This window comes from Hippocampus comes, unplaced genomic scaffold, assembly GCF_001891065.2.
Source record: "Hippocampus comes isolate QL1 unplaced genomic scaffold, H_comes_QL1_v1.1 scaffold36, whole genome shotgun sequence".
NCBI lineage: Eukaryota > Metazoa > Chordata > Actinopteri > Syngnathiformes > Syngnathidae > Hippocampus > Hippocampus comes.
Genome location: NW_017805695.1, coordinates 2745229 through 2768567, shown reverse-complemented (window position 1 = coordinate 2768567; position 23339 = coordinate 2745229). Strand labels below are relative to the sequence as shown.

Here is a 23339-nt window from a genome sequence, read left to right as displayed (position 1 = left end):
ATTTTTCACAACAGGGGGTTTTTCACTGTAGCAAATTTGAACTCAGATGTAAACACACACACACACACACACACACACACACACACACACACAAACATATTTGTACACGCACACACAAACGCATGTGTACTCTTTATTTTTTTCCCAATAGCGCATAAGTATGTACACTTATTTGAGACTTCATATAGTCAGTGTAGAAAGAAAATAAAGGAAAGAAATTGCGAAATTTACGATCAGCATTCACTTTCACTTACATCAATTTCTTGGATAATGTCTTTTATTTTGTTTCCTCCGTCTTTCATTTTGATCACTTTTACCTTCTCTTCCTGCGTCAGAGCTCTTCTTGTCTTAGCTGCTTGACATCCAAAGGTCCGTTTTTCATTGTTGAGGAGTTTCACTGTAGCAATCAAAATCTTGTTGTGCAGCTACTGTTGTTTCCTGTGATTAACTGGCAAACAGTGCAAGGTATACGCTGCCTCCCGCCCTAATTAAGATGATATCCAGATCAGCCATGATCCCGATCATCTAAGCGGTACAAAGTGAGTAAATCCTGACTGAATCGGTTATGACCAATTCAATATTCAGGATTGCATTGACGACTGCCCAATCACTGCTTGAACAGTGATTGAAAATCTTACCAATCACCGTATAGTATTGGCCCTGGACGAAAACGAAAAGGAAGACGAAGTGGAAGGGTGCAACGCATTTTGACTGCGGCAATCAAATCCTACAATTTAAAATCTTGACGGAGCACTTTTTGTAGGTACAAAATGTTCAGTCTTGAGAATGTGCTCTCCCTAAGGTCAACATTTATTATAACGTACAAAACTAAAATTGTGTCAGATTTGTCAGCACTAAAATTGCTTTTTAAACTCAAATAATATGCTGTAATAATGTAATCACATTACATTTGTAACGCTTTAGACTCGACTCTAGGGGGATGGAAAAGTTTTGAAAAGGAAGCGGGGCAGATCAGTCATTCTGGACTATGCATATTAGTTTGGCTTCCAGGCTGGCAATTCTCACAAATTTTCTCACCAAAGTGCTAATTAACTCTTATAATCTGAGCTACGCACGCCAAACATATCTTAATGCAAACTTAATTAAACTTGTCATTCCTCCAAGCAGTTTTTTTTTTCTCATTGCTGAACGTGTTCCATCACGCATCAAAGATGGTGTTATCACAGAATTGCAGAGCAATATGATTTACAAGTCACAGCTTCCATTCTGAAAAACATTATTTCCAGGAAGGAATGACGCTTCATGTCTTGTCTATCACTGAGGATTTGAAATCTGCCAGACGTGTGTTTCCGACGTGTGAATTCTCTTCGGAGCAAATGGGCTTTCCTCTGCGGTTGAGTCATGTTCGGGTTGATTAGTTCAGGATCATTGTCGTTCCATTTACTCCTTAATTTAGCAGCCAGGTTGCTGCATATATGCTGCATCTATTAATAGCATCATGCTTTTCTGAATACCTGACGCACCATCTCTTCAAAGAATTGCTTCTGTGTTTCTCGCAGCAGCCCGATTCCTCTCCACCTTTTAAAATGTTTTAGTACTGTCCCAACTTGCCCTGCTTTTACTTCAAAGGATGTTTTTCTTCACCCTCCTCAACCTCTGCGCATTATTTTTTTCCCTCATCACTCTCACAATCCTCTCACCGTTGCCCTACTTGTCTCTCCCCATCATCCTCCCTCCTTGCCCCCTGCCTCCTTTCCCCTCTATCCTCTGCCTTCTCTTGTGTTTTGGGTGCATCCTCCATCACCCCCAGCTCTCCTTCTCCCAAGTAAGTTGTGCCTCCTTCCCAAATTCGCTTTCTCCGTATTCCTTTGCACCCGACTGCTTTCAGCGCTTGCTTTGCCTGTCTTCCCCTCTCCTAGTCAAAAAGAGTCAGCTGAGTGAGGCAGATGAGTGCAGCGCTGCCTGCTAAGTAGTTGAGCCAAACATACTTTCAAAGTGGTGTATGCGCGCGCGCATGCGCGCGTGCGTGTGTGTGAATGTTTCTCAGTGGCCACTATTTCTCACAGTCTCCTCTTATTGTATCCATGAAGTCGCTTCTGCTTCCCCCTTTTCACACTCATGCCTACACCCATGCACACACACACACACACACACACACACACACACACACACACATACACACACACACACACACACGCAATCTTGTATTGAGAGTACAACCTTTATGTATTGTTGGCAGCGGTCTAATTGTAATCACTTTTCGACAGAATGTCTCATGTCCTAAAACGTAGCTCTCATTACCCTGACTTCAATCTTCGAATTTCTTTTGATATGTGACAAATATTTAGAAGCAAGATAAAGCAAATTGGTTGACAAATTGATCACGACAATGTCTTTTTTGAACTATCACCAATGTACTGTTCTGTAAAAATCGGCCTTAAATTATATTCAAATGTGTGTAGCTTGCACACAGTTACAGTAATTTTCTCAGCGCTGGCACAGCCACCAATTCACTAGCCAGTCACTCTGCTTGTCATTGGAAGGGGATAAAAATGCGCAAGCCATATCCATTTTTTTTTTTAATGTGGAAATTCTGTCCATTTCCCTCCACCCCAACAGAGAGCACCTCAGGCATCAGATCCCTCCACCTCTTCATCTTCTTCCTCTACCTCCACCTGTACCACCACAAGGGCAGTGGAGAAAAAGCTCTTATCTAAAGACTCCATCCTGTCTCTCTACGCCAGCAGCTCAGCGGGCAGTCAGCCACAGAGCCAGCAGCAGCCCGCTACTGGGCAAGGTAATATGCAAAATATGCACGCACACAATACAAGACAATACACACGCACCACACTACTATAATCAAAACATGAGCTTTACAGTCTTATACTTAGGGGGTTAATAATCACATTTTGAAACAGTTACTTCATAATTTTAGACTACACAGCCTATTGCTGGATAAATGACAACCATTACAGTTTTGCTATACATTGAGCGCTGTCGTGTTTTCCCCTCTGCGGTTGTCGAAAAAGATACTTGCAGCGGGTCATCATCATCATCGACTCTTCTGCATTTACTGTACATTACGTTGAGCCGGTAGCCATTACCCAATGATGACCAATGAATCAGCTGTTAGCTTCCACCACAGCTAATAGTGATCTGAATCTTTCTTGCAGTCAGGTCCATTTTCTGGTGTCCGGCTTAACCAGGGAAGTGGAAGCACTCTCTTCGGATCCTTTTATTATTCGAAAGAAACTGTGGAGATGTTTTTGTGAGCGTGCACACGTGTGTGCAGGTGCAGGACTGTTCTTAGCGTGGGTGTCAAGTGTGGGGAAATCACTGACATTTGTTCATTGAGTGGAGGGGGCAGTAGCCTTACGCGGAATTTACATGTGCGCATTGATTATATTGCTCTGTGATAACACTGACTTGACTCGAGGATCAGAAATGGCATTGAGGAGAAAGGGCATTCAGCTCCGTCTGTAAATTAAAATGGGCTAACGTTCCGAATCACTGTTCTATTGTGTGTTGCGCTACAGGCATACACATGGGCCCGCCTCACATAACACAGCAGGGCTTCAACAGCGCCATGATGGAAGGAGGGGCCATGACGTCAGGCATGACTCGAGCTAACGGCAGCTACGTGGACATGCGGCAGAACACACACGGCATTCAGCAAGGACAGTGGAGTGTGGGCCAGGTAAAACATTCAATATTCAATCAATCAGCAACTTATATAAATGTGTGGCCAGCATCATCTACGTAAACTAGCCCATTGTGACCAATGTAGACCAAGGATTGTGCAGCAGACACACCGATACAGTGATGCCCCTACTATATATATATATATATATATATATATAGAGAGAGAGAGAGAGAGAGAGAGAGAGAGAGAGAGAGAGAGAGAGAGAGAGAGAGAGAGAGCCGGACACATTTGAGATCGCGTCGGCGCTTAGTTTACGTGCGCGCATCAGCGTGCGTGTGGTGCACGTGTGTGCAGACACACATACCTGCACAAAGCTCTCAGATGGTCGGATAAGAGAGTGGTGCAGCACCAAGGCACATTCATAATAGATAAGACAAAATGGAAGACCGAGGGCAAGCAGAGAGAAGCAGATGAGGCGCTGAATAGAGAAGCCTGAGGCAAAGTGTCAGGAGGTGACTTGGGGAGTGGTGGGGAGAGCAGTAATCAAGGAGAAGAGTGAGGTAAAGTGTGTTTTTTTTAATTATTTCTGGGCTCTGTGTGTGTGTGTGTGTGAGTGTGTGTGTGTGTGTGTGTGTGTGTGTATATATATATATATATATATATATATATATATATATATATATATATATATATATATATATATATATATATATATATATATATATATATATATATATATATATATATATAAATAAATATACTGTATCAGAGGGAAGACTGCAAGGGAAGCTTCCCCTAAAATGTCCAAAAATAAGTGATCAAATACATGTGTGTACATACAATTGTGTGTACATGTCATTGACTAAATATGCGCTACAACGCGCTCAACTTTTGTTCCGAATCAGCTTCTTATTACTAGTTACGACGTGACTCTCTTCTCATTCATTCTCGCAGCTTCACTGTGCTTTAAACTGTGTGGACGCTGAGCGTCTACAGCGCGGATGCTGGGCGTCGAGAGAGTTCAGTGTAGCTCTTTTTGATTGACAGCGAAATGAGCCAATCACCGATCTTTTGGTGTAGGCATCGTGGGAGCATTTTTCAATTCTCATTCTGTTCTGAGTTGAACTGGAGACTTCTTCCAATCATTTTAGCGACACTCTCTTTGTTGAAAACGACTAGTGACAAATTAATCTTTTGTTTCTGATGGGTTTAATTGTAGTTGCTGTAGTTGTAGGACACTCGTTAAGTCCCTGGAAAAGACGTCTTGTTGGTATGACAGGGTCACAGATAATTTTCTTGAAAAGGAACGGAGAGTAGAATCCACGTATAAATAAACAGACACATTTTATGATGTAGGCCGAAATTGAACTTCCCCTCCTAGACAGACCAGCATCCGCCATATATATAATATGTATATATAATATAAAATTCTAATACACTTGCTTCTTTCTTCTCTCAGCTATCCCAGCAGATGTCAGGCATGGCCACAAATGGAGGCGCACCCCCATCGGGCACCTCTGCAGCCAGTTGGTCCGCAGCGCCAACAGCTTCTGGACAGACCCTCAGCACTCAGCTGTGGAAGTGACGAGTCCGCAGTCCAGAAAATTTGTGGTGCGGCCTGTGGCACCTACACAACAACGATTCCTCCACACCATCCTCAAGGTTTCCTTTACAATGGCAAGACAATACAGGCAGGTTGGGGGTGGGGCGGAGGGGCGGGGGGACCCGGCAGCCGTCATGTTTTGTCTTAATTGGATCTCATTTGGATTTCCTGTTGGTGTTGTGTGAAGAGTAGGTACAGTTTCAGTCCAATAAACAATAGAGAACACTGCTGGACAGAGTATCCACTAAAGTAATGTTATAGTTCTATAATAGCATTTTAAAACTTAATAGATAGTAAATAGTCATTGAGTGTTTACAGTAGATATGGTTCCCTTGTCGTGGTTTGTCTCTTCGCTGTGCTGCGTATGTTATACTCCTCCCACGCCTGCCCTCACCTTCTTTCGAGCCAGCAGAGCATTGTGCGCCGCTAATAGTCTGACCAGTCCTGTAATTTGTGTGAAAATGCGGTGTAAACCCCAGAGCCATCGCCGGCGGTCAGGTCAGTGAGTCATCTCCCAGACACTTGTTGCATACTAATTTGTTAATCATGCTCAATTACAGAATTACAAAATTGGAGGATAGAAGAACTGAAATATAACAGTTCTGCAGTGATGGACAAGGATGCTTATACAGTAAATCCAAAACATGAAGTCGCTACAGGAAAGTTTTTGTTTTTTTTCCCTTTAATTTTTTCTTGAGATTCACTTGGAATTACAGTGGAACCTCAAAATTGAAACTTGTAGGTCTGACTCTGAGGTCACACTGTTTTGAAACCATCAACTTCTCAAAATCCTCAAAGTCACACAAATGTGGAGGTCAAATCACATGAGATGTCACACGAGAGTTCATCTGAGTGAGCATCACAAAGATTTTGTGATTCCATCACCGGTGCCCTTCTGTGATGGCAAAGATGATAACAGTGAAAGACAATAGAACTGAAAATGGACGTGTCCGAAAAGCAGTAAACGCATCTCTATCGTGACAACTCATGACAATGCTTAATAATAAAAAGCAACAATGAAAAGAACACCAAAATTGAGCTGTCTTGGCTGCACACTAAGGCAACGCAGTGCCTTGTTCTGGCTCGGTCTCTTATGCAAATCAGTCAGTCATTCAGTGCACACATCTGTGTCGACAAACATACGACGGCGTAGTCAACAATAATTAGACTGTAAGAGAAAAAGAGCGATGCGTCATCGACTTTCAAGTGATGTGTGTGTCAGCTTTATGCATTGCCCCGACTTGACTCCCAGCGTTCATTACTGCGTGGTGAATACACATTTTATTATGTATGTTTTACAGATATTTGTTCATATCATTGAGGTTTTATATCACAATGGCCATTTATTACGGTAGATGGAACCAATGCATTTAATTTTTCATAACTTTCTGTTTTGGAGGACTGTATATGCTCGAATTGACAATTGTCATCTTGGAACATATTGCGATCGCTCGACGTTGAGCAGAGTGTTTCCCATCTGCGGAGTTGTAGTCCAGAAAGCCTGCTGTGCAATGTGAAATCACTCAAAACCGATTCCATTTGTAAAATGATAAGAATGCAGTCTTAGTAGCTCGCGCACCGCATTGTCCACCATCAGCGCGTGTGCACTCTATTATTTTGACCATGCAATTTTGCCCCCTCTAATCGAGATCTAAGTAAATCAGGCGTTGACAGTGAACAAAGTATCCACTGTTGGGTTGTCCTAAGCTAAGGTCTCGTAGGAGTTTTCTGCGGCCATGTTGCATGTTTCGTTTCTGAAGCAAAACGCCAGGTCTAGCGACTGGGCTCCCAGCCAGTAAAGTCATTCCTTTTGTCTGGAGACCTCTCTTGCATTCCTGAAGGCAAATTAAACCACCGCAGAATCACCGCGATTCATCTCGGTGCACTTTAAATACCGCTGAGCGAGCGCTGTATCTCTGTATATTGTGTTTCTGTCTCTCAAGATTGTCGTCAGGGAACAGATAAGTGAAACGTGTATTTACTTTCAACTGTAAGACATCTACCAAATCTCCTCCCTTCCATAACAATGCAGTTTAAAATCCATAGGTGAGTCTTCACCCATTGTTCTGCCCTCCCCCTTTTTTTTTTTATTGTGTCCATTGTTGCGTGCTGTACAAGAGAAGCACAATTATTGTGAAGCAAATAAACCCGGATGACCAATGATGATGATGGTGACCTGTATGAAAAATTTTGGACTGGTCCCATCGTTGCTGTTGAGTTCATGTTGAGATTAAAAGCAACAGTATAAATGCACACACCAGCAAAAAAAAAAAAAAAAAAAAAAGGTGAAAATAAATTCACTGCCACACCAATGCAGGGAATTACATTCACTTGTCACAGGGTCCCTCTGCCATGCAATAAATATTCAGCATTAGGCATAAAATAAATGTGACTCGTGTGGATGACACATCAACACATGACATGTCCTCCAGGTTTATTTACATTTGTGTTTACATTTTCTGGTGCCTAATACAAAACGTGTGTCTGTAACATCAATTTGTCCATGTTCATTATTGTCCAAAGGCAAAAATTTCGATGTGTGAGTAGCTTTTTGTCATTTGGGAATTCCGTTGGCTTTGTGTTGGTCCCAGAATTTACCAGATCACCCGGAATAAAGGATGTTGAATCCCAGATGCAATTGTGCATATGTACTATTTCTCCTGTGTTATTCAAGACTGGTGTGCTGCATTTACAGCACACACTGATGCCTTCTACTTGCTGCACTCCATTTTGCTTAGCTTTTTTTGTTTGTCCACTTTATTGGTTGTTAATCGTTGTCATGCGGGCTACTATCAAATCTCATGACACGTTTCCTGTGAGAGGATCCACACATTGCTGACAGTATGTTCACTTTAGGTCATTTAGAGGGGAACAACATAATTGGTACAAATAATAATTTAGGCATTAATTAATCGGTACCACATCAACATTTTATTCTTTCTGAATAGTGTAAAGACATCACATAATCTGGAAGCTGGTTGAAAACCAGGCTACTAAAATAATTGCATTATTCTTTTCAGTGAGCTCCTTCAAGTTGTAACACATTTGTTTTGTGTATTATGTACTGATCATTCTGTGTTAGCATAAAGCTGCCAAACAATCAGTTTAGTTTGGTTGAGATTCACAAATCGAAATATGAAGGATTGCAGCTTCTGTGAAACTAACTTCTATCTTTGTGGACATCAGCACCCAACAAGACAATGAACGAGCTTATCAAAGTTCTGACGATATGCGTACTAGTGTCGCAGGCCAGTCTTTGATATAACACTGCCCTTCTGACTGCTTTGTCAAGCAGTTGTACATGTTTATTCAATGACCTCTTCAAAAGGGCACCTCAAGGCTCACTGCAAGAGCCACTTTGCAATTTACAGAGAAATCACCCTTTTCTTTGCTTTTTAGATGATTGGAACAAACAAAATTCCGTGAAAGAGTATTTGCACTCTTCTTCTTTTCTTTTTTGACCACACCCAGCCCTGATTACCTTCAGACCTGTTAAATCAAGAAATCACTTAAATAGAACCGGTCTGACAAAATGTCGGCCGGCCAAAAATATCAAAAAAGCTACAACAAAATGGCACAGTTCAAAGATATTGTACTCCAGATGACAAACAAAGTAATTGACATCCATTAGTCTGGTTGTACAAAGCCATTCCTAAAGGCTTGGGACTCAAGCAAACCACAGTGAGAACCATTATCCACAAATGGTGAAAACAATGCAACAATAAGGTAAGTCAACTTCAGAAAGACATTGAGGGCTGGAGGTTGCTGGTGGTGGGAATGAAGGTTTTGAAGTGGCCTCGTCAAAGTCCGGACTTCGATCCGACTGAAATGCTATGAAATGACTTTTAAACGGCCATTCATGCGCAAAAGCCCTCCAGTGTTGCTGGATTCAAGCAATTCTGCAATGAAGAGTGGGCCAAAATATCTCGATGGAGATATGAAAGACTCATTGCCAGTTAAACAAAGCAATTGATTTCAGTTGTTACTGCTGAGAGTGACCCAAGCAGTTATTAGGTGTAGGCGGCAAATACTGTTCCCCCACATGGCTAGGTAGCTTTCATTCAGGATTCAACATTGAGGATGAGCATTTGGCAAATTTTCTTGACTGCCAATTTCTCTCAGAATATCGTGACACTTACTTACATTCAGCAAAGTGCCCTGGTGGATTTTGCTCAAATTCTGAGCGATTGGTGGTACGTTGTTGAGACCGCAAATTAGATGAGACATGATCCAGTCTTTTGCTTGATTTACTTCAAGATACAACGAATTAACCATTGCTTAATGGCGATCTCCACTCTGCCTGTCGATCCAGATGAAGAAACGCACCACTGTCAAACAGAATCGAAAGTGAATTCATGCATATCCCGAATTCTCATAAGCATTAACACTGAGAAACGTTACGGTAAACCATGTCAGACGATGTAGGCAAGTACTTTGGACAGACCACAAGTCTTGAATGTTGAGTGTTACATCAGTGTTATGCACCACCAGTAATACTTAAATGCTTCAAAAAAAATAATCACATTCAGACTTCAACACAATGCTGTTTTTTATTTTATTTTTATATTTTACAACCAAGGATGGAAGAAACGCACGGTTTTAATTGTCTTGTTTGGGGTCATTTGTGGTGGAGCCGTTCACGCTATGGACATCCCATTGCTGCCCTCTAATTGATAGATAATCGGTCCAGGAACGAGGTCAGCTGGGATTTACTCCAGTCCCTCTGTCAGCCCCAAGAGTCCTTCAGGTCTTGAAAATAGATGGAGTGACATTGTTTAGTGTTGTCCAGCTCTCACTGTTCATGTTGACAAGGTCTTGACTGATGCACTTGTTTGAAGGGAGCGAGCGTGAGCTACCAGCAAATGCCAGCTATCTCGAATCCAGAATCCCTTTTAAAATACACTTTTCTTCATGCAGTCGCTCACACTTCGATGAGCACCGTGTCCTTAGGATGCTTGGTCTCATTTCCAAGGTGTGGTTTCTCAGTGCGTGTATGCCAAACCAGCACCTGGGGGTGGAGGGGAGAAAGAAAGAAAGAAAGAAGTTGAATTACGAAAGAAAAGATAATGGTTGGCTTGAATGCAGGTGATCATAGTTTTACACTATGTAGCAGCAGCTGTTGCCAGTGTCACCACTGCATCCAAAACATATCATAATAAATTTCTGTTTCTGTTTTCCTGCCTGTCGATCCAGATGAAGAAACGCACCACTGTCAAACAGAATCGAAAGTGAATTCATGCATATCCCGAATTCTCATGAGCATTAACACTGAGAAACGTTACGGTAAACCATGTCAGACGATGTAGGCAAGTACTTTGGACAGACCACAAGTCTTGAATGTTTAGTGTTACATCAGTATTATGCACCACCAGTAATACTTAAATGCTTCAAAAAATAAAAATCACATTCAGACTTCAACACAATGCTGTTTCTTATTTTATTTTTATTTTTACAACCAAGGATGGAAGAAATGCACGGTTTTAATTGTCTTGTTTGGGGTCATTTGCGGTGGAGCCGTTAACGCTGTGGACATCCCATTGCTGCCCTCCAATTGATAGATAATCGGTCCAGGAACGAGGTCAGCTGGGATTTACTCCAGTCCCTCTGTCAGCCCCAAGAGTCCTCTAAATAACTTTTTATCCATTTATAAGCTACACCTCTAATGCCATATCGTTCTAGTTTTTTTAATAATATACTGTGATCTATTGTGTCAAAAGCTTTTTTTAGATCTAGGAAGACCCCAACAGTAAATTCTTTGTTATCTATATTAGTGGCTATTTCTTCCACAAACTCCATAACTGCCAATAATACAATATTCTCTGCTTTTTGTTTTAAACTTATTTCAAAATGTAAAAAAAAAAAAAAATCCACACAAAAGAACAGAGCACCTGCCAATGGCATGAAAAAATATTTCCTTTATTGTTTTGATAAGTTTTTTTTTTTAATGAAGCAATCACATGGACTTGACTAGACGCTTTGCTTTGTTGACGCACCTTTGGCAACAATCACAGCCGAAAATATTTTGGAATACGATGTGCCAAGCACTCAGTTTCTTGCATTTCTCTTTGCAGTACCTCTCATGCTCCATCTGGTTGGTTAAACACAATATTAGGCCCTTGGATGTTCTGGCACAAATAATTAAACCTAAAATTCCAAGGACAATGTTGTTCTCAAAGGGTAACATATAAGGGATCAGAAGGCAAAGAAAAGGGTGTGCTGGAGCCTATGCACTGGTTACACCCTGCACTGGTTGCTAGCCAATCGCAGGGCACATCATTCACACTCATAAGCAGACGTAAGGACAACTGCTTAGTCAAGTTGCCTGTGATGATATATGGATATATTTGTTTCATACGGTAGGTGGGGCCCCCTTAGATCTTAATGAAAACTGACAGAGAACCGTACGACCCAAAGGGATATGAAGCTGATTGCGTTATCTTGTCTTGAGATTAGGAAAGTCTCTTTTGAACTGAACCCCCCCTGCCCCTCCCCAACTGTAAAGTGAGGGGATAAAAGTGAAGACCGAAACAGGACTGTGGAAAAAAAAAAGACATGCAGTTTCTATCTTAGTTTATGTTCAAAAAATGATTAAAAATGTGACTGTTTGAAGAGTGGTGCTGAACCCTTTCATGCACCCTGATAACACGATAAACTGTCCACTCTAGTAACCACTGTCCTAGAAAGGCTTAATGAACAGAGTTTTGATGTCGTGTCACAAAATGCAACCACGAAGGCTGGATTTAAATTACAAAAGGATTGACTTCCCATATGGCCCTTGGGGTCTCCATATACTGCAGGGGTCACCAACGTGGTGCCCATGAGCCCCCAAGGACCACATAAGTAGCCCGCGGGCCACTTCAGAGAATAGCTCACCAGTGATGGGGCATTGTGATTTTCTATAAGTGATTATTTTAAAACACTGGCAGAGAAAATGTGTGTTTTGGTAATTGATTATCTTATCGAAGATTCCATCGATTATTCGGATAATCACAATTTTTGTGGTTGAATTAGCAGTGACCCCATTTGGATGTTCATACTTTGTTGCTTCCGCCTGCAGTTTGGTGGGCAAAAATCCAGTGTGGATCACACATCTCCAAGAGTGATTATGAATTGGTATATCTAAATTTGCTGATCAGTAATGTCTACACACACGGTGTAAACAAATAACACACACAAAAAAACAAACAAAACAGCAGCAGTTAATCCAAATAGGCAGCTTCAGTAAATAGACAAAATATGTAGGAAACCTGTTTAATAAGCTCCACTTGTTTATGACATTATTTGCATATTGCGAACATCAGTCACTGGAGGAAAAAAAAGAAACCTCCCTTCAAAACCCGGAGACCTCCTCGCTGCCTATGACCTTGACGGACAGGGATTCTTCAATCGTTAGCGGGTGCCCAATTAGGAGCGTGAAGATGGAAGGAAAGACGGACTATTTTGAATGTAGGATGTATGTTTTTTAAAATGTATTAAACGAGTACTCCAGTCTGTTTTCCTTTGATTGGGGGGGGGGGGACTACTGCACTCATCTTCCATTGTATTTTGCTTGTTACTGGTATGTGCCAGGAGGGATTCTCCAGTCTGACACCTCACCAAACATCTCCAAGCAAAACACAACACACGTCTCTGCAGCTCTTTACACACTTAACAGTCAGTGTCACCGCACATCGGTGAGAAAACACTACAAGGCATGCAAACAGTCATCCTTTCAGCAAGAGTGCCAAGAGTCATTTCATTAGTTTCCTTTTTTTTTTTTAATTGGTTCCGGCCTGATGCTAATTATCTTATAATTCAGCTGTAGCTGACATTTGTGGCTCCATGGCAACATTTTGCACTCTAAGATTCACAGGGCTTTGATTTATAGCAGGCTGAAAATACCGCAAGTGTGCGCTTATGGGCTTCTCCACTTGGAATATGTCACTTCCTGCCCACTGTGCCACTAATTGGTCCACTTTGCATACTTAACGAGACTAATGCGGCATCCACTAAGAACTATGCCAGAGCTGTGGGGACTGTGAGTGTGTGTATGTACAGTATGTATGAATGTGTGTGCGTGCGCGTGTGCGTGTGTGCGTGCGTGCCCACTTGCATTAATCATGCACTAAGATTGGCCTCTGCATTGCCCTGGAATATCTTGCTCCTTTTTATCACATTTGGCATATCTGACATTTTCTCTTATAGCTTTGTGTGCGCTCTCTCTCGCTTTTTTTGTACTCTCACTCATTCTCTTTTTCCTTGAGGGGACTTGGAGACAAAACGCTTTACCTGGGTGTTTTATTCCCCTTAATCGCAGAGAGAGAGAGCAGAGAGAGAAGCCTTCTCCACATCAGAATTACATGTTTGAGAATGAACTCCATAAGTAAAACTACCAATGCAATGTCCTCTCTGATTTTCTTTTAATATTTAAAGTGTGTGTGTGTGTGTGTGTGTGTGTGTGTGTGTGTGTGTGTGTGTGTGTGTGTGTGTGTGTGTGTGTGCGCGTTTTAAGTCCATCCATCCATCTATTTTCCGATCCGTTTTATCCTCACAAGGGTCGCAAGGGGTGCTGGAGCCTATCCCAGCTGCTTTCGGGTAGTAGGCAGGGAACACCCTGAACCTGTGGCCAGCCAATCACAGGACACACAGAGACAAACAACCATCCCTGCTCACACTCGCACCTAGGGACAATTTCAAGTGTTCAATCAGCCTTCCATGCATGTTTTTGGAATGTGGGAGGAAACCGGGGTACCTGGAAAAAATCCACGCAGGCACGGGGAGAACATGCAAACTCCACACAGGGAGGACGGAGCTGGAATCGAACCCTGCACCTCTGCACTGTGATGTCGACGCCCTAACCAGTCGACAAACGGGCCCCCCTGTTTTTTAGATCTCAAATGTAATTGCAGTCCAAAAATGTGCCGAATAATCACACACACAGTGAAACATTAGATTATACTTGGACAGACGCACACAAATTCATATAAAAATAGAAATCTATTCCAAGATTTTTAGAATAGCTTGTCGAGGATGTAGGTGACAGGGGCAGATACACAAATTTACAAACAGCCTGTGTCTTTTGTTATGTTTTAACAACTGAACTTGTTAAATAATTACTTTGTCTGTTCTACACAACACAAACACAAATTGGGATTTTTTTTGGGGGGGCGCTTGTTCACTAATCTTTAGTTTTCTTACAAGATGAATTTTAAAAAATATATACCAATGTGAGGTTTTTTTTTCCAAAACCACTGAAATATGACTGAGGCAGGTTGACAATGTGGCCGACGATGATATGCAACTACAACCAAGGATCATTTGTCAGCATCATTTTACCAGAAAATAACACATTTTGGTTTCAAAGACCTCTGATTTATTTACAAACGTTGTCTCCAAGAGTCACCTTAAATGGACTTTTGAAGTGGAAGAGTTCGAAAACATCAATTAATTTCTTTGTTTCCCCTTCAATTAAGACTAATTAGCACTCTTGCAATAAACCTAATCAACAAATGGATCAAACGGCATACAATCCATATGTAGAGCCACTAAAGAAAGCAAACCAGATCAGCAGACCCACGAAGCCCATAGTAATAGAATAAAATGCGACGTATCAAAAACCTGAAAGTCCGTACAAACGAAATCAACCCAAGTGTCATTTTTTTAGTCCTCTTTGAGGCGCGTCTCCTTGTGTCCATCCATTTTTCGACACCGCTTATCTTGTTCGGGGTCACGGGGAGCTTGACACGATCCCAGCAAGCAGACTCCGGGCAAAAAGTGATTACCGGTACATAAAAAGGCAGGCAATCATGCATACAGTCACCGAGTGCGAACTGAACCCACACTGCCTGGTTCGAAGTCAGACAAGTGTACCACTACTCCATCACTCCTCGTCTTTATCTTATCTAGCCTGTGTTTAGACTTACTGTCGGAATTGGAAGACCATGTAAGGTTCCAGGAAGCGAGATTAGCACCGCAGCCAAAAAAGTTCGCTTTCACAACAGCTACTAAGGATCCGTGGCCAAATTTGGGCGATGAAAGCAAGCAATGATTGTTGCGCTCCCTAATGAAGGAGATCTTTCCAACTGCGGCAAGCGGAGGGGGAATATCATTACTATCGATTTCCTGCCACACTTCTTATGTGTGCTCCTGCTCAACCGAAATTTCAAAGCTGTTGATGGAAACAGACTTAACAGCAAATATTCAGTCTTTTCTGCTCAAATACACCAAAATGAATACACAGATGCATTCCGTCAGTCATCCTTTTTGAGTGCCACCTCGGCTAAAAAGAAGCAAATACAAGAAACTGATGTTGGATAGCAATTCACCTCATGGCCGATGCTTTCAGTGAATGTGGCCTGTTTTTTGTGGTTGCTCTCCGATTTTGAAGCGGACAAAAAAAAAAAAAGATGATGATCCCAAGCAGAGGTGCCAAGCTTTTAGCGTGTAGTGGAAAAGTGGCAAAAATCTGCGTCTGTTCACCACATCAGAAAGGCTTCTTAGCGTTCACACTGGCATTTTGTTTTGTTTTTTTTTAACCAGTGAGCCTTTGGTTCCAGTTCCAACCCAATCAAACCAGCTGAGATGTCACAGGAAAAAAAAGTTCCTGGTGTTTAGTCCATTGCACTTTTGGCCTGCGTTTTAGACACTTGTACCAAACTACACCGAGAAACGCGGCCCATTTGACAAGAACTACCAGGTATGGCTTACTCTGATCGCAACCCCAGGCTAATTAATGAACTGAGTGATGTCATGCTGTGACTGGAATGAGCTTTTATTGAGTAATGATGTCACTGCCATTGCAATGACTGATGGTGTCAAAGCCTGTTAAAGGCCAGCATTCATATCAGCCCCATTAAAGGTAATGGGGCTGATAATCGTTGCGATAGTTTCAACACAGAGCTGTCAGCGGCAGCTGCGGCAGCAGTCGACTGTAAATGATGAGCCAGCAGGTCTGAATATTTATCCTCTTCCCTGCAGGAGACATTAACCAATAATCCTCCAGGGACATACTGCACTGCCACACACACACACACACACACACACACACACACACACACACACACACACACACACACACACACATGCACTCACACTCCATAAGGAGAAGTAGTTTCAATTGTGTTCTTTTCATTGCCACATAAAATAAAACTAATGTTGCTTTTTTTTTTTTTTTGGACACAAGATGAATGTGACTTCAGGGTTTAAATGTTTCAACATTCTTGAAATCACCCATGTACAGTATGATTCAATATTTATTGTGCCCCACATCATGACATCACTGGACATGGAAGCAAAATAAAACTGGAGGGCTCTTTAACTTTTGCTACCCAGCTCTCCTTTGGCTCATGCGTCCATTTAGCCTACTGTCCACGAGTGCAAAACCAGATCTCGAAGCTTTGCATTATCATTCAATTGGCACAAAATGCAGTGAGAAAAGAGGAAATGTAAAATTAGGCAAACAGAATCTGGGACTAAGAGGCAGGCGTTTGATGGCAGAAGACGGGTTGATCAATGGTTACCAGTGTTGTGAGAGCGCGAAATGAAAATGTGCTTCAACTTTTTGGTGGCTACAAACGATCTAACAATTACGAATATGGCCAGGCAAAGCTCAAACTGTTATTGTGTTTGCAATTTAACCCTTTCAGGGCCAGCGGTGACTACAGTGGACAGCTCATCATGTTATCAGGTTACAGGGTGTATAAAAGGGTTAAGGCACATAACATGGTACAGAAGTCAAATTCTGAAAAAAAGGTTGTCACTATGTTATGTTTTCCCAATGGTAAATAATAGTGTGTATTCAATATTGCATTCAAAATTCCACTTTTCCCCAGGAACAGAACTGTACTGTGCGAGCTGTTTCCGGCAGGGGCATATTACTTTCATCATTATTAATTAGGAAGGCATTTCCAAGTAGCCTAATAAGCACAATTGCCAAGTCATATTGAAGTTATTGTTACAATATGAAAAACAGAAACAAATGTGTTTGCTAAAATCCGTGTTTTATATTCATGTCGCATCCAGGTCATGTTATTGCGTAGATTGAAGTGGACCCTTGGGGCCCTATTTTCGAAAGCCGCGGCCGTGCGCTTGGCATAAAAACGGCTGGGCGTTGCGGCTGACGCGGCTGCCACACCCCTGGCGCATCTTGCAATTTGGTGACGAAAAGTAGATCTAATTTTATATTCGCAAAAAAATAAAAAATAAAAATAGGTCTAAATGGTAGCACACTTTGTGGAACATCATTTTGGTGGGTTCGATTGCGGTGCAGACAGGCAGCTTAAGTGCTCCATTGATGTGTGTTCGATGTCAGTGTAGAAATGCAGGGTGGCGTTAGGGCTGACGCGCCTGCCACACCCCTGGCGCATCTTGCAATTTGGTGACGAAAAGTAGATCTAATTTTATATTCGCAAAAATATAAAAAATAAAAATAGGTCTAAATGTTAGCACACTTTGTGGAACATAATTTTGGTGGGTTCGATTGCAGTGCGGACAGGCAGCTTAAGTGCTCCAATGATGTGTGTTCGATGTCAGTGTATTTCGTTCATAAATATGACAACAGAGTGAGACAATCCCTCTGGGTTATTTTACAAATCTATTCATTGAACGAATTATTATCATTATCATCCTAAGAATATTTAAATAGAACCGTGCAGCACAACTCCAAAGTGTGTTTTTGCAGCACTTTTCACACGACGTGTCAAAATAAAGTTCATTGTCTTTTTTAAATAAACTACACTGCTATTTTGTCATCTGTTGCTTAATTTTTTCATTTAAGTGTGGTGTATTTGCATTCTCATACAAATTTGTTCAGATAAATTCAGACCTTACTCAGCCATTACAGTAAAACGAAGGAGGCGACTACTGTGCCTATTAATGAGAAATATAAATACAACACCAATGATCAAAAATATGAAAAATAGCAAAACTGGCACAAAAAAAAAAAATCCCGGGGGCCCAGATATTGACCAATTAAAGGTTTAATAAATAATACTAATATCTGGCATGAAATTACTTTGGGGACAAGCACTAAACAATGTGCAAGTCCAAATGAATAATGGAGTAATAGACGCGTTGCAAGCCTGCAAGGAAATTGCATTTCGGTCTGAAGGTCATCTTCCTTTCAGTAACAAATGCCAACAGTGCCGAAACAACAGGAGGGGGGGAAAAAAACCAAATAAATACAAGCTGTTTAGCCGGGAAACACTGGACTGTAATACTTTTAGTTGATGATTCCCTTGAAAGCGGGTAATAGAATCCATTTCTCAGCAGGTCTTTGAAGGCGCCTCAGTGACGGTTGTCAAGAGGACGAGTGGCTTCATAAAACCAATTGCCAAAAGGGGCTGTGGTGATTTAAGATGAGCAGCATCGATCTTAGCTGTCTAAGCACAGACCTACAATTGACTGCGTCACATAAAACCGTTTCGAGTCTATTCAAGCTACGTACGTCTAAGTTTAGACCAGGCCACTGGCTTTAAGCATGACTCATGCTGTCAATACAGTAATGGGGAGAGAACAGCCATTGCAAGCTAATGAATTTTTTTTTCCTCCCTTTGTCTGGATCACACACGCACACACACGCACGCACGCACGCACGCACGCACGCACGCACACACACACACACACACACACACACACACACACACACACACACACGCACACACACACACACACACATTATAACCTGAGGCATTGTGTTGTTTCGTGTCCGATAACTATATAGTTCTTCTTGTGCTTGTGTAGGTGTTCACAGAGCATTCCGGCTTCCTCATGCATTCTCAAAAAAGTTTAATTGGGTTGAGATGGATCGATAAACAGAAGGAGAGATGGATAGATAGACAGATGACAGACAAAATTGCGTTCCACCACCTGCGCCGCAACTTACACTTGGTTCAGCTGGTGTAAAAGCCAGTCTATTTTCAGCCACCAACTTTTCAGATGCGCCGGGGGCGTGCAAAAGAAAATCAGTCCACCGAAAGCCCCGTATGGTGCATCGTGGTCTGCTAAATTCCCAAACACGGCACGAAAATCAAGATGCACAATGTAAAGTTAGGAAACTGAACTTCACAATCATGCTAATATTATGGACCGGGCACGTCAGATTGCATTGTTGCATTGAGGAAAGCACTTCCATTCAGTCTCCATCCAAACAGAGGTGCCGTCTCACTAACCCGAGTACAGTTGTTGGCCTTTGGCTCCAACTCCGTCACCTTGGTGATCTGCTTGAGGAAGTCGGACTCCTGCATTCCTGGCTGGGAGCCCCGCCTCTTGAACTGTGCCCTCGGATTTGCCAAGATCACTTGGAGGTTCACTGAAAAACCTGCGGCAAAGGAGAAAGGAGAGAGGGGAGAGAGGGAGCCAAGGTGGAACAAGGACAGAGGGAGGCGTGAAGAGGTGAGCCAGCGTGCATTCAAAGCCTCATTATGAGGCTATTATCATCACACCAGGTAATGATGATAGCACGCATTCATGTATCTAATGACTATGATATGGCTGATAAGAAATTAATTTACCACGGAGGTATGCAATTCCCCTGCGGTAATTTTATTATGGAGATGGAACGGTTTGGAAAGCTTCAGAAGCCTGATGACAATGCTGAGGTGAGCTTTAATAGTTTTCTAATGGACTGTCTGCAATACAATACAATCAACCTGGTTAAAAGTTGTTATAAATGCATGTGTGAGGGGTACTAACTATTTGACTTTTGAAATTACTTTGGAAGCATAAATTACTCAAAACAGTTGCTCCTAGGAACGCTCCATAAAAACGCAACGAACGCGTTCGTTTTCTGTTGTTTGATGTGAGACAAGAGTTTGTGAAATAAAGTGTTGCCAATTAGTACACACTGTACTTGCACAGTACAGAGGCATTTTCTTGTAAATATGAAATTATTTAAAATACATCTAGGCAGTGTTGTGCAGCATTTCATGCAGGAAGTCGTGGACTCGATTCCTGGTCAGTGTCCCAACAGGCGGCGGGTATAAAAACTGAGTGGGTTGTGCCGTGAAGGGCATTAAGGTGTAAAAACAAATAATGATGGGGCAAGCTAACAGTTGCAACATTGCACAAATTGTCAGAAAAATCACAAAAGCTCAACCGGCATGTCTACAAAGAGATGCTGCGTTGTTTGCTTTGTTCGGTGCCCAAATAGGCAAGAGATGCGGCAGGAACATTTGTGGCTCCTCCCAATGCTACGAGCATTTGTCAGTTCCGGACTGAGAAGAACAAAACACTTCATTAGGTTTTAAGTTAGATAGTTGCCAGGACTGGGCAATACGGCTGAATAATGTATCATGATATACAAGTATTACATATCAGGTGATAACGATAATTATAGACTGTTAGTGTTTTTAGACGATCTCCATGAAAAAAAAAAATGGCATGACTGAAGTTATTCAAAGTAAACTATAATGATAGTATACTAGAAAAATGATGGACACAGTTCTCGTCAAATGTGGTCTTAAGAATGGTCGTTAATGAGGATTGAGTACCATTGTTACCCTCCGCTTGGATGGCGATACTATTCTCTCCGCCTCAGCCAGCAGTTAAGTCTGAGTTTGCCAGCACTTTTACGAGCGTATTCAGTCATTTTTATTGACAGAAGCTCTTAAAATTCAAGACGCTGGCCTCTGAATATCTGACTGCCTCGAGTTGTTTTGAACATATAAAAATCTGTGCTCATCAGACCTCAATGAAAGCTGACTAACGCAGCTAATTGGCCCACAGCTCAGCGAGATCAACTTGTTTATTGCTTGTTTGCTGTTTGGGGAGCTGACATTACTCCAGAGAGTCGTCTCGTAACTGTACATCTTCAAGCTTATCTTGCGCTTAGTTACAATTGCGGGGTTGTTTTTTAGGGGGCGGGGGCGGGTTGTGCTCTGACTCTCTCCATTACATTTTTGAGTATTGAATCAACTGCAGCTTGATGGTATTGTGGCTAACATGTCTGATTCAAAGTTCCAATCTTGGTTTGAAAACCGGCTGTGGCCCTCCTGAGTGGAAATCAAATGTTCTCCCGGTACGTGTATCGGTTTTCCCCTGGTATTTCGCCTTCTTCACACATTCCGAAAAAGATACACTGGGTTAATTGTACACTCTAAATTACCCATCAGTATGAAAGGTTGTTAGTCTAAATGTCCCCTGAGACGGGCCAGCACTGAGTCCAGCGTATATCCCATATAGGAGGACAAGCAAGACTGAAAAATAATGCATGATTGATTCAATTGCTTATTCATTTGTCTCATGGTCTTTATACTGCAGGTTATTTACTCAGTACAGTATGTATTGGTGTGATCCTGCAGATTCTCTGTCCAAAAGCATAGCCTTGTCAGTTCGTCTTTCTAGTCTACCAAAGGCCCAGATACTGAAGTGTAAGGCAGATGTGCAAAGCAGTTGGCCACCGGATAATAACCCAAGTGATTATATGTGCCAAGGTCAATGGTTTGTGCGTGTTAGTCACCGTGCAGTTGTGTTGTGTTCGGCCACCTCGCTTGGTGTGCGGCGGGACTGGTGGGGACAACGCGACCAATTTTTTCGTCTCACTTCCATCCAGCCGTCCATAGTGTCTACAAATAGTGTAACAAATAGGAAAAAGGTGTACACGCTAATGCAGGGATGTCAAATGTGCAGTCAGTCCGCGGGCTGGATTAGGCCCACGAACCGGCCCGTGAGATGACTCGGTAAAGTATAAAAATAAGTACGGCCAGACTGGAGAAACGGTCTCCCCAAGATGTCACACAAACAAAATCTCTAAAATTATTGCACTACACTTTTACCATAATCTTGATTCTTTTTATTTGTATAGTTAAGTTAAACGAGTAATTCTGGAAGCCTTTCAATCATTGTGGCAAATTTGTTGATGTTTAAAAGCAATGCTCGGACAAGCAAAGCAAGTTGTACCAGAAATTGGCCTGGATGTTACTACGACTTTCAGTCATATCGTGCAAATAAAATCAAAGAGAAAGGTGTTAAATTTGACAGATATTCAACGACTCGTAACACAAACACATATGAGAAGGACTAACATTCTTCTAACTTCATAAATTGAATGCATTTCACCACACAATGCATTCTGAAAACCATAGAAATGCAAAATAGGTAGAAATGACACGCCTGAGCTTATGGCGACGTTAACGCTCGTACGGGGAAAAAGTTGCCACTCTTCATATTCGTGAATGTCACAAAAACATACAAACCAAAAAAAAAAAAAGTCCAGGATGCATTTTCTACAATGATAGCACACGCTTCGGCATTGACATAAGCAAGTTATGACCAAGTTTCAATGCACATGCATTGCCGTTGATGATTGCTGGCACCAATGTCTGTAAACTAGGCTGCTACTTATCATGGCAATTGAAGCGCTCGTGCATTTGTAACAAGCTAATAGCTTGCTGACCGCTGAAGTAATCAAAAGTGGGTCATTACACCGGTGTTGACATTAGCATTAGCATCTAGAGATTCACAATGGGAGGGGGTTGTAATCTGGGCCTGTTCCGGACATTCGGCTCAGTCTTATGGTTTTTTTTTTTTTTTTGTTTTTTTTAATTGCCTTCTTTTTAATTACAGTTTAGCACATGAAAGTATCGTTTTTGACATGATGTCATTATTTCTTCTGAGTGAGCTTTTCTTGTTCTTCTGTCATGTACATCAGTGGTCCCCAACCGTTTTTGTGCCATGGACCGGTTGAGACAGGTACATGCTGTTCGCGGACCGGCAACTGTTGTTTTTCTTTGTTGATTAAGATGGCCTGCAAATGGAAAAAATCGGTGTCACATTGACACCAATTGTTTGAAATTATATATCATGATTTTACCGCTCCGGCCCACTCGGGAATAGATTTTTTGTCCATGTGGGCCCTAAATTATAATGAGTTTGACGCCCCTGCTGTAGTGTATTGAGACGATGCAGCATGGTACATTATTTTTTAACATTAAGATAAATATTTGACTCCGCAGATGCAGTTCAGGCACTCTGAAACTGCCGCGGCTTGCTGTCAGACTCTAACATATACAAGAGTCCACTCTAGCTTCTGTTCATGTTAGAATCTAATTTGATACTCCACCGACAACCTTGAGATCATTCAATGGCCACAATCTAAAAAAAAAAAAAAAAAAAAAAAAAAAAAAAAAAAAAAACCCCTACGTGGTATTTCATTTT

General features: G+C 41.8%; 2 protein-coding genes across 3 annotated transcripts in view; one reads left to right on the top strand and one right to left on the bottom strand.

Annotated features, from left to right (window-relative positions):
• LOC109523206 (stromal membrane-associated protein 1-like) overlaps positions 1-7858 on the top strand; it is a 54388-nt gene extending 46530 nt beyond the window's left edge. For both annotated transcript variants that reach the window (XM_019882204.1, XM_019882205.1), the window contains exons 9-11: positions 2581-2758; positions 3498-3658; positions 5064-7858. In XM_019882204.1, the coding sequence (XP_019737763.1) occupies positions 2581-2758; positions 3498-3658; positions 5064-5189 (465 nt within the window). In that variant the 3' untranslated portion in view covers positions 5190-7858. The remainder of the gene's footprint in view (positions 1-2580; positions 2759-3497; positions 3659-5063) is intronic.
• A 1385-nt stretch (positions 7859-9243) lies between these two features.
• b3gat2 (beta-1,3-glucuronyltransferase 2 (glucuronosyltransferase S)) overlaps positions 9244-23339 on the bottom strand; it is a 53194-nt gene continuing 39098 nt past the window's right edge. The window contains exons 3-4 of the mRNA XM_019882252.1: positions 19355-19503; positions 9244-10215 (exon numbers count right to left, since the gene is read on the bottom strand). Of these exons, the coding sequence (XP_019737811.1) occupies positions 10129-10215; positions 19355-19503 (236 nt within the window). The 3' untranslated portion in view covers positions 9244-10128. The remainder of the gene's footprint in view (positions 10216-19354; positions 19504-23339) is intronic.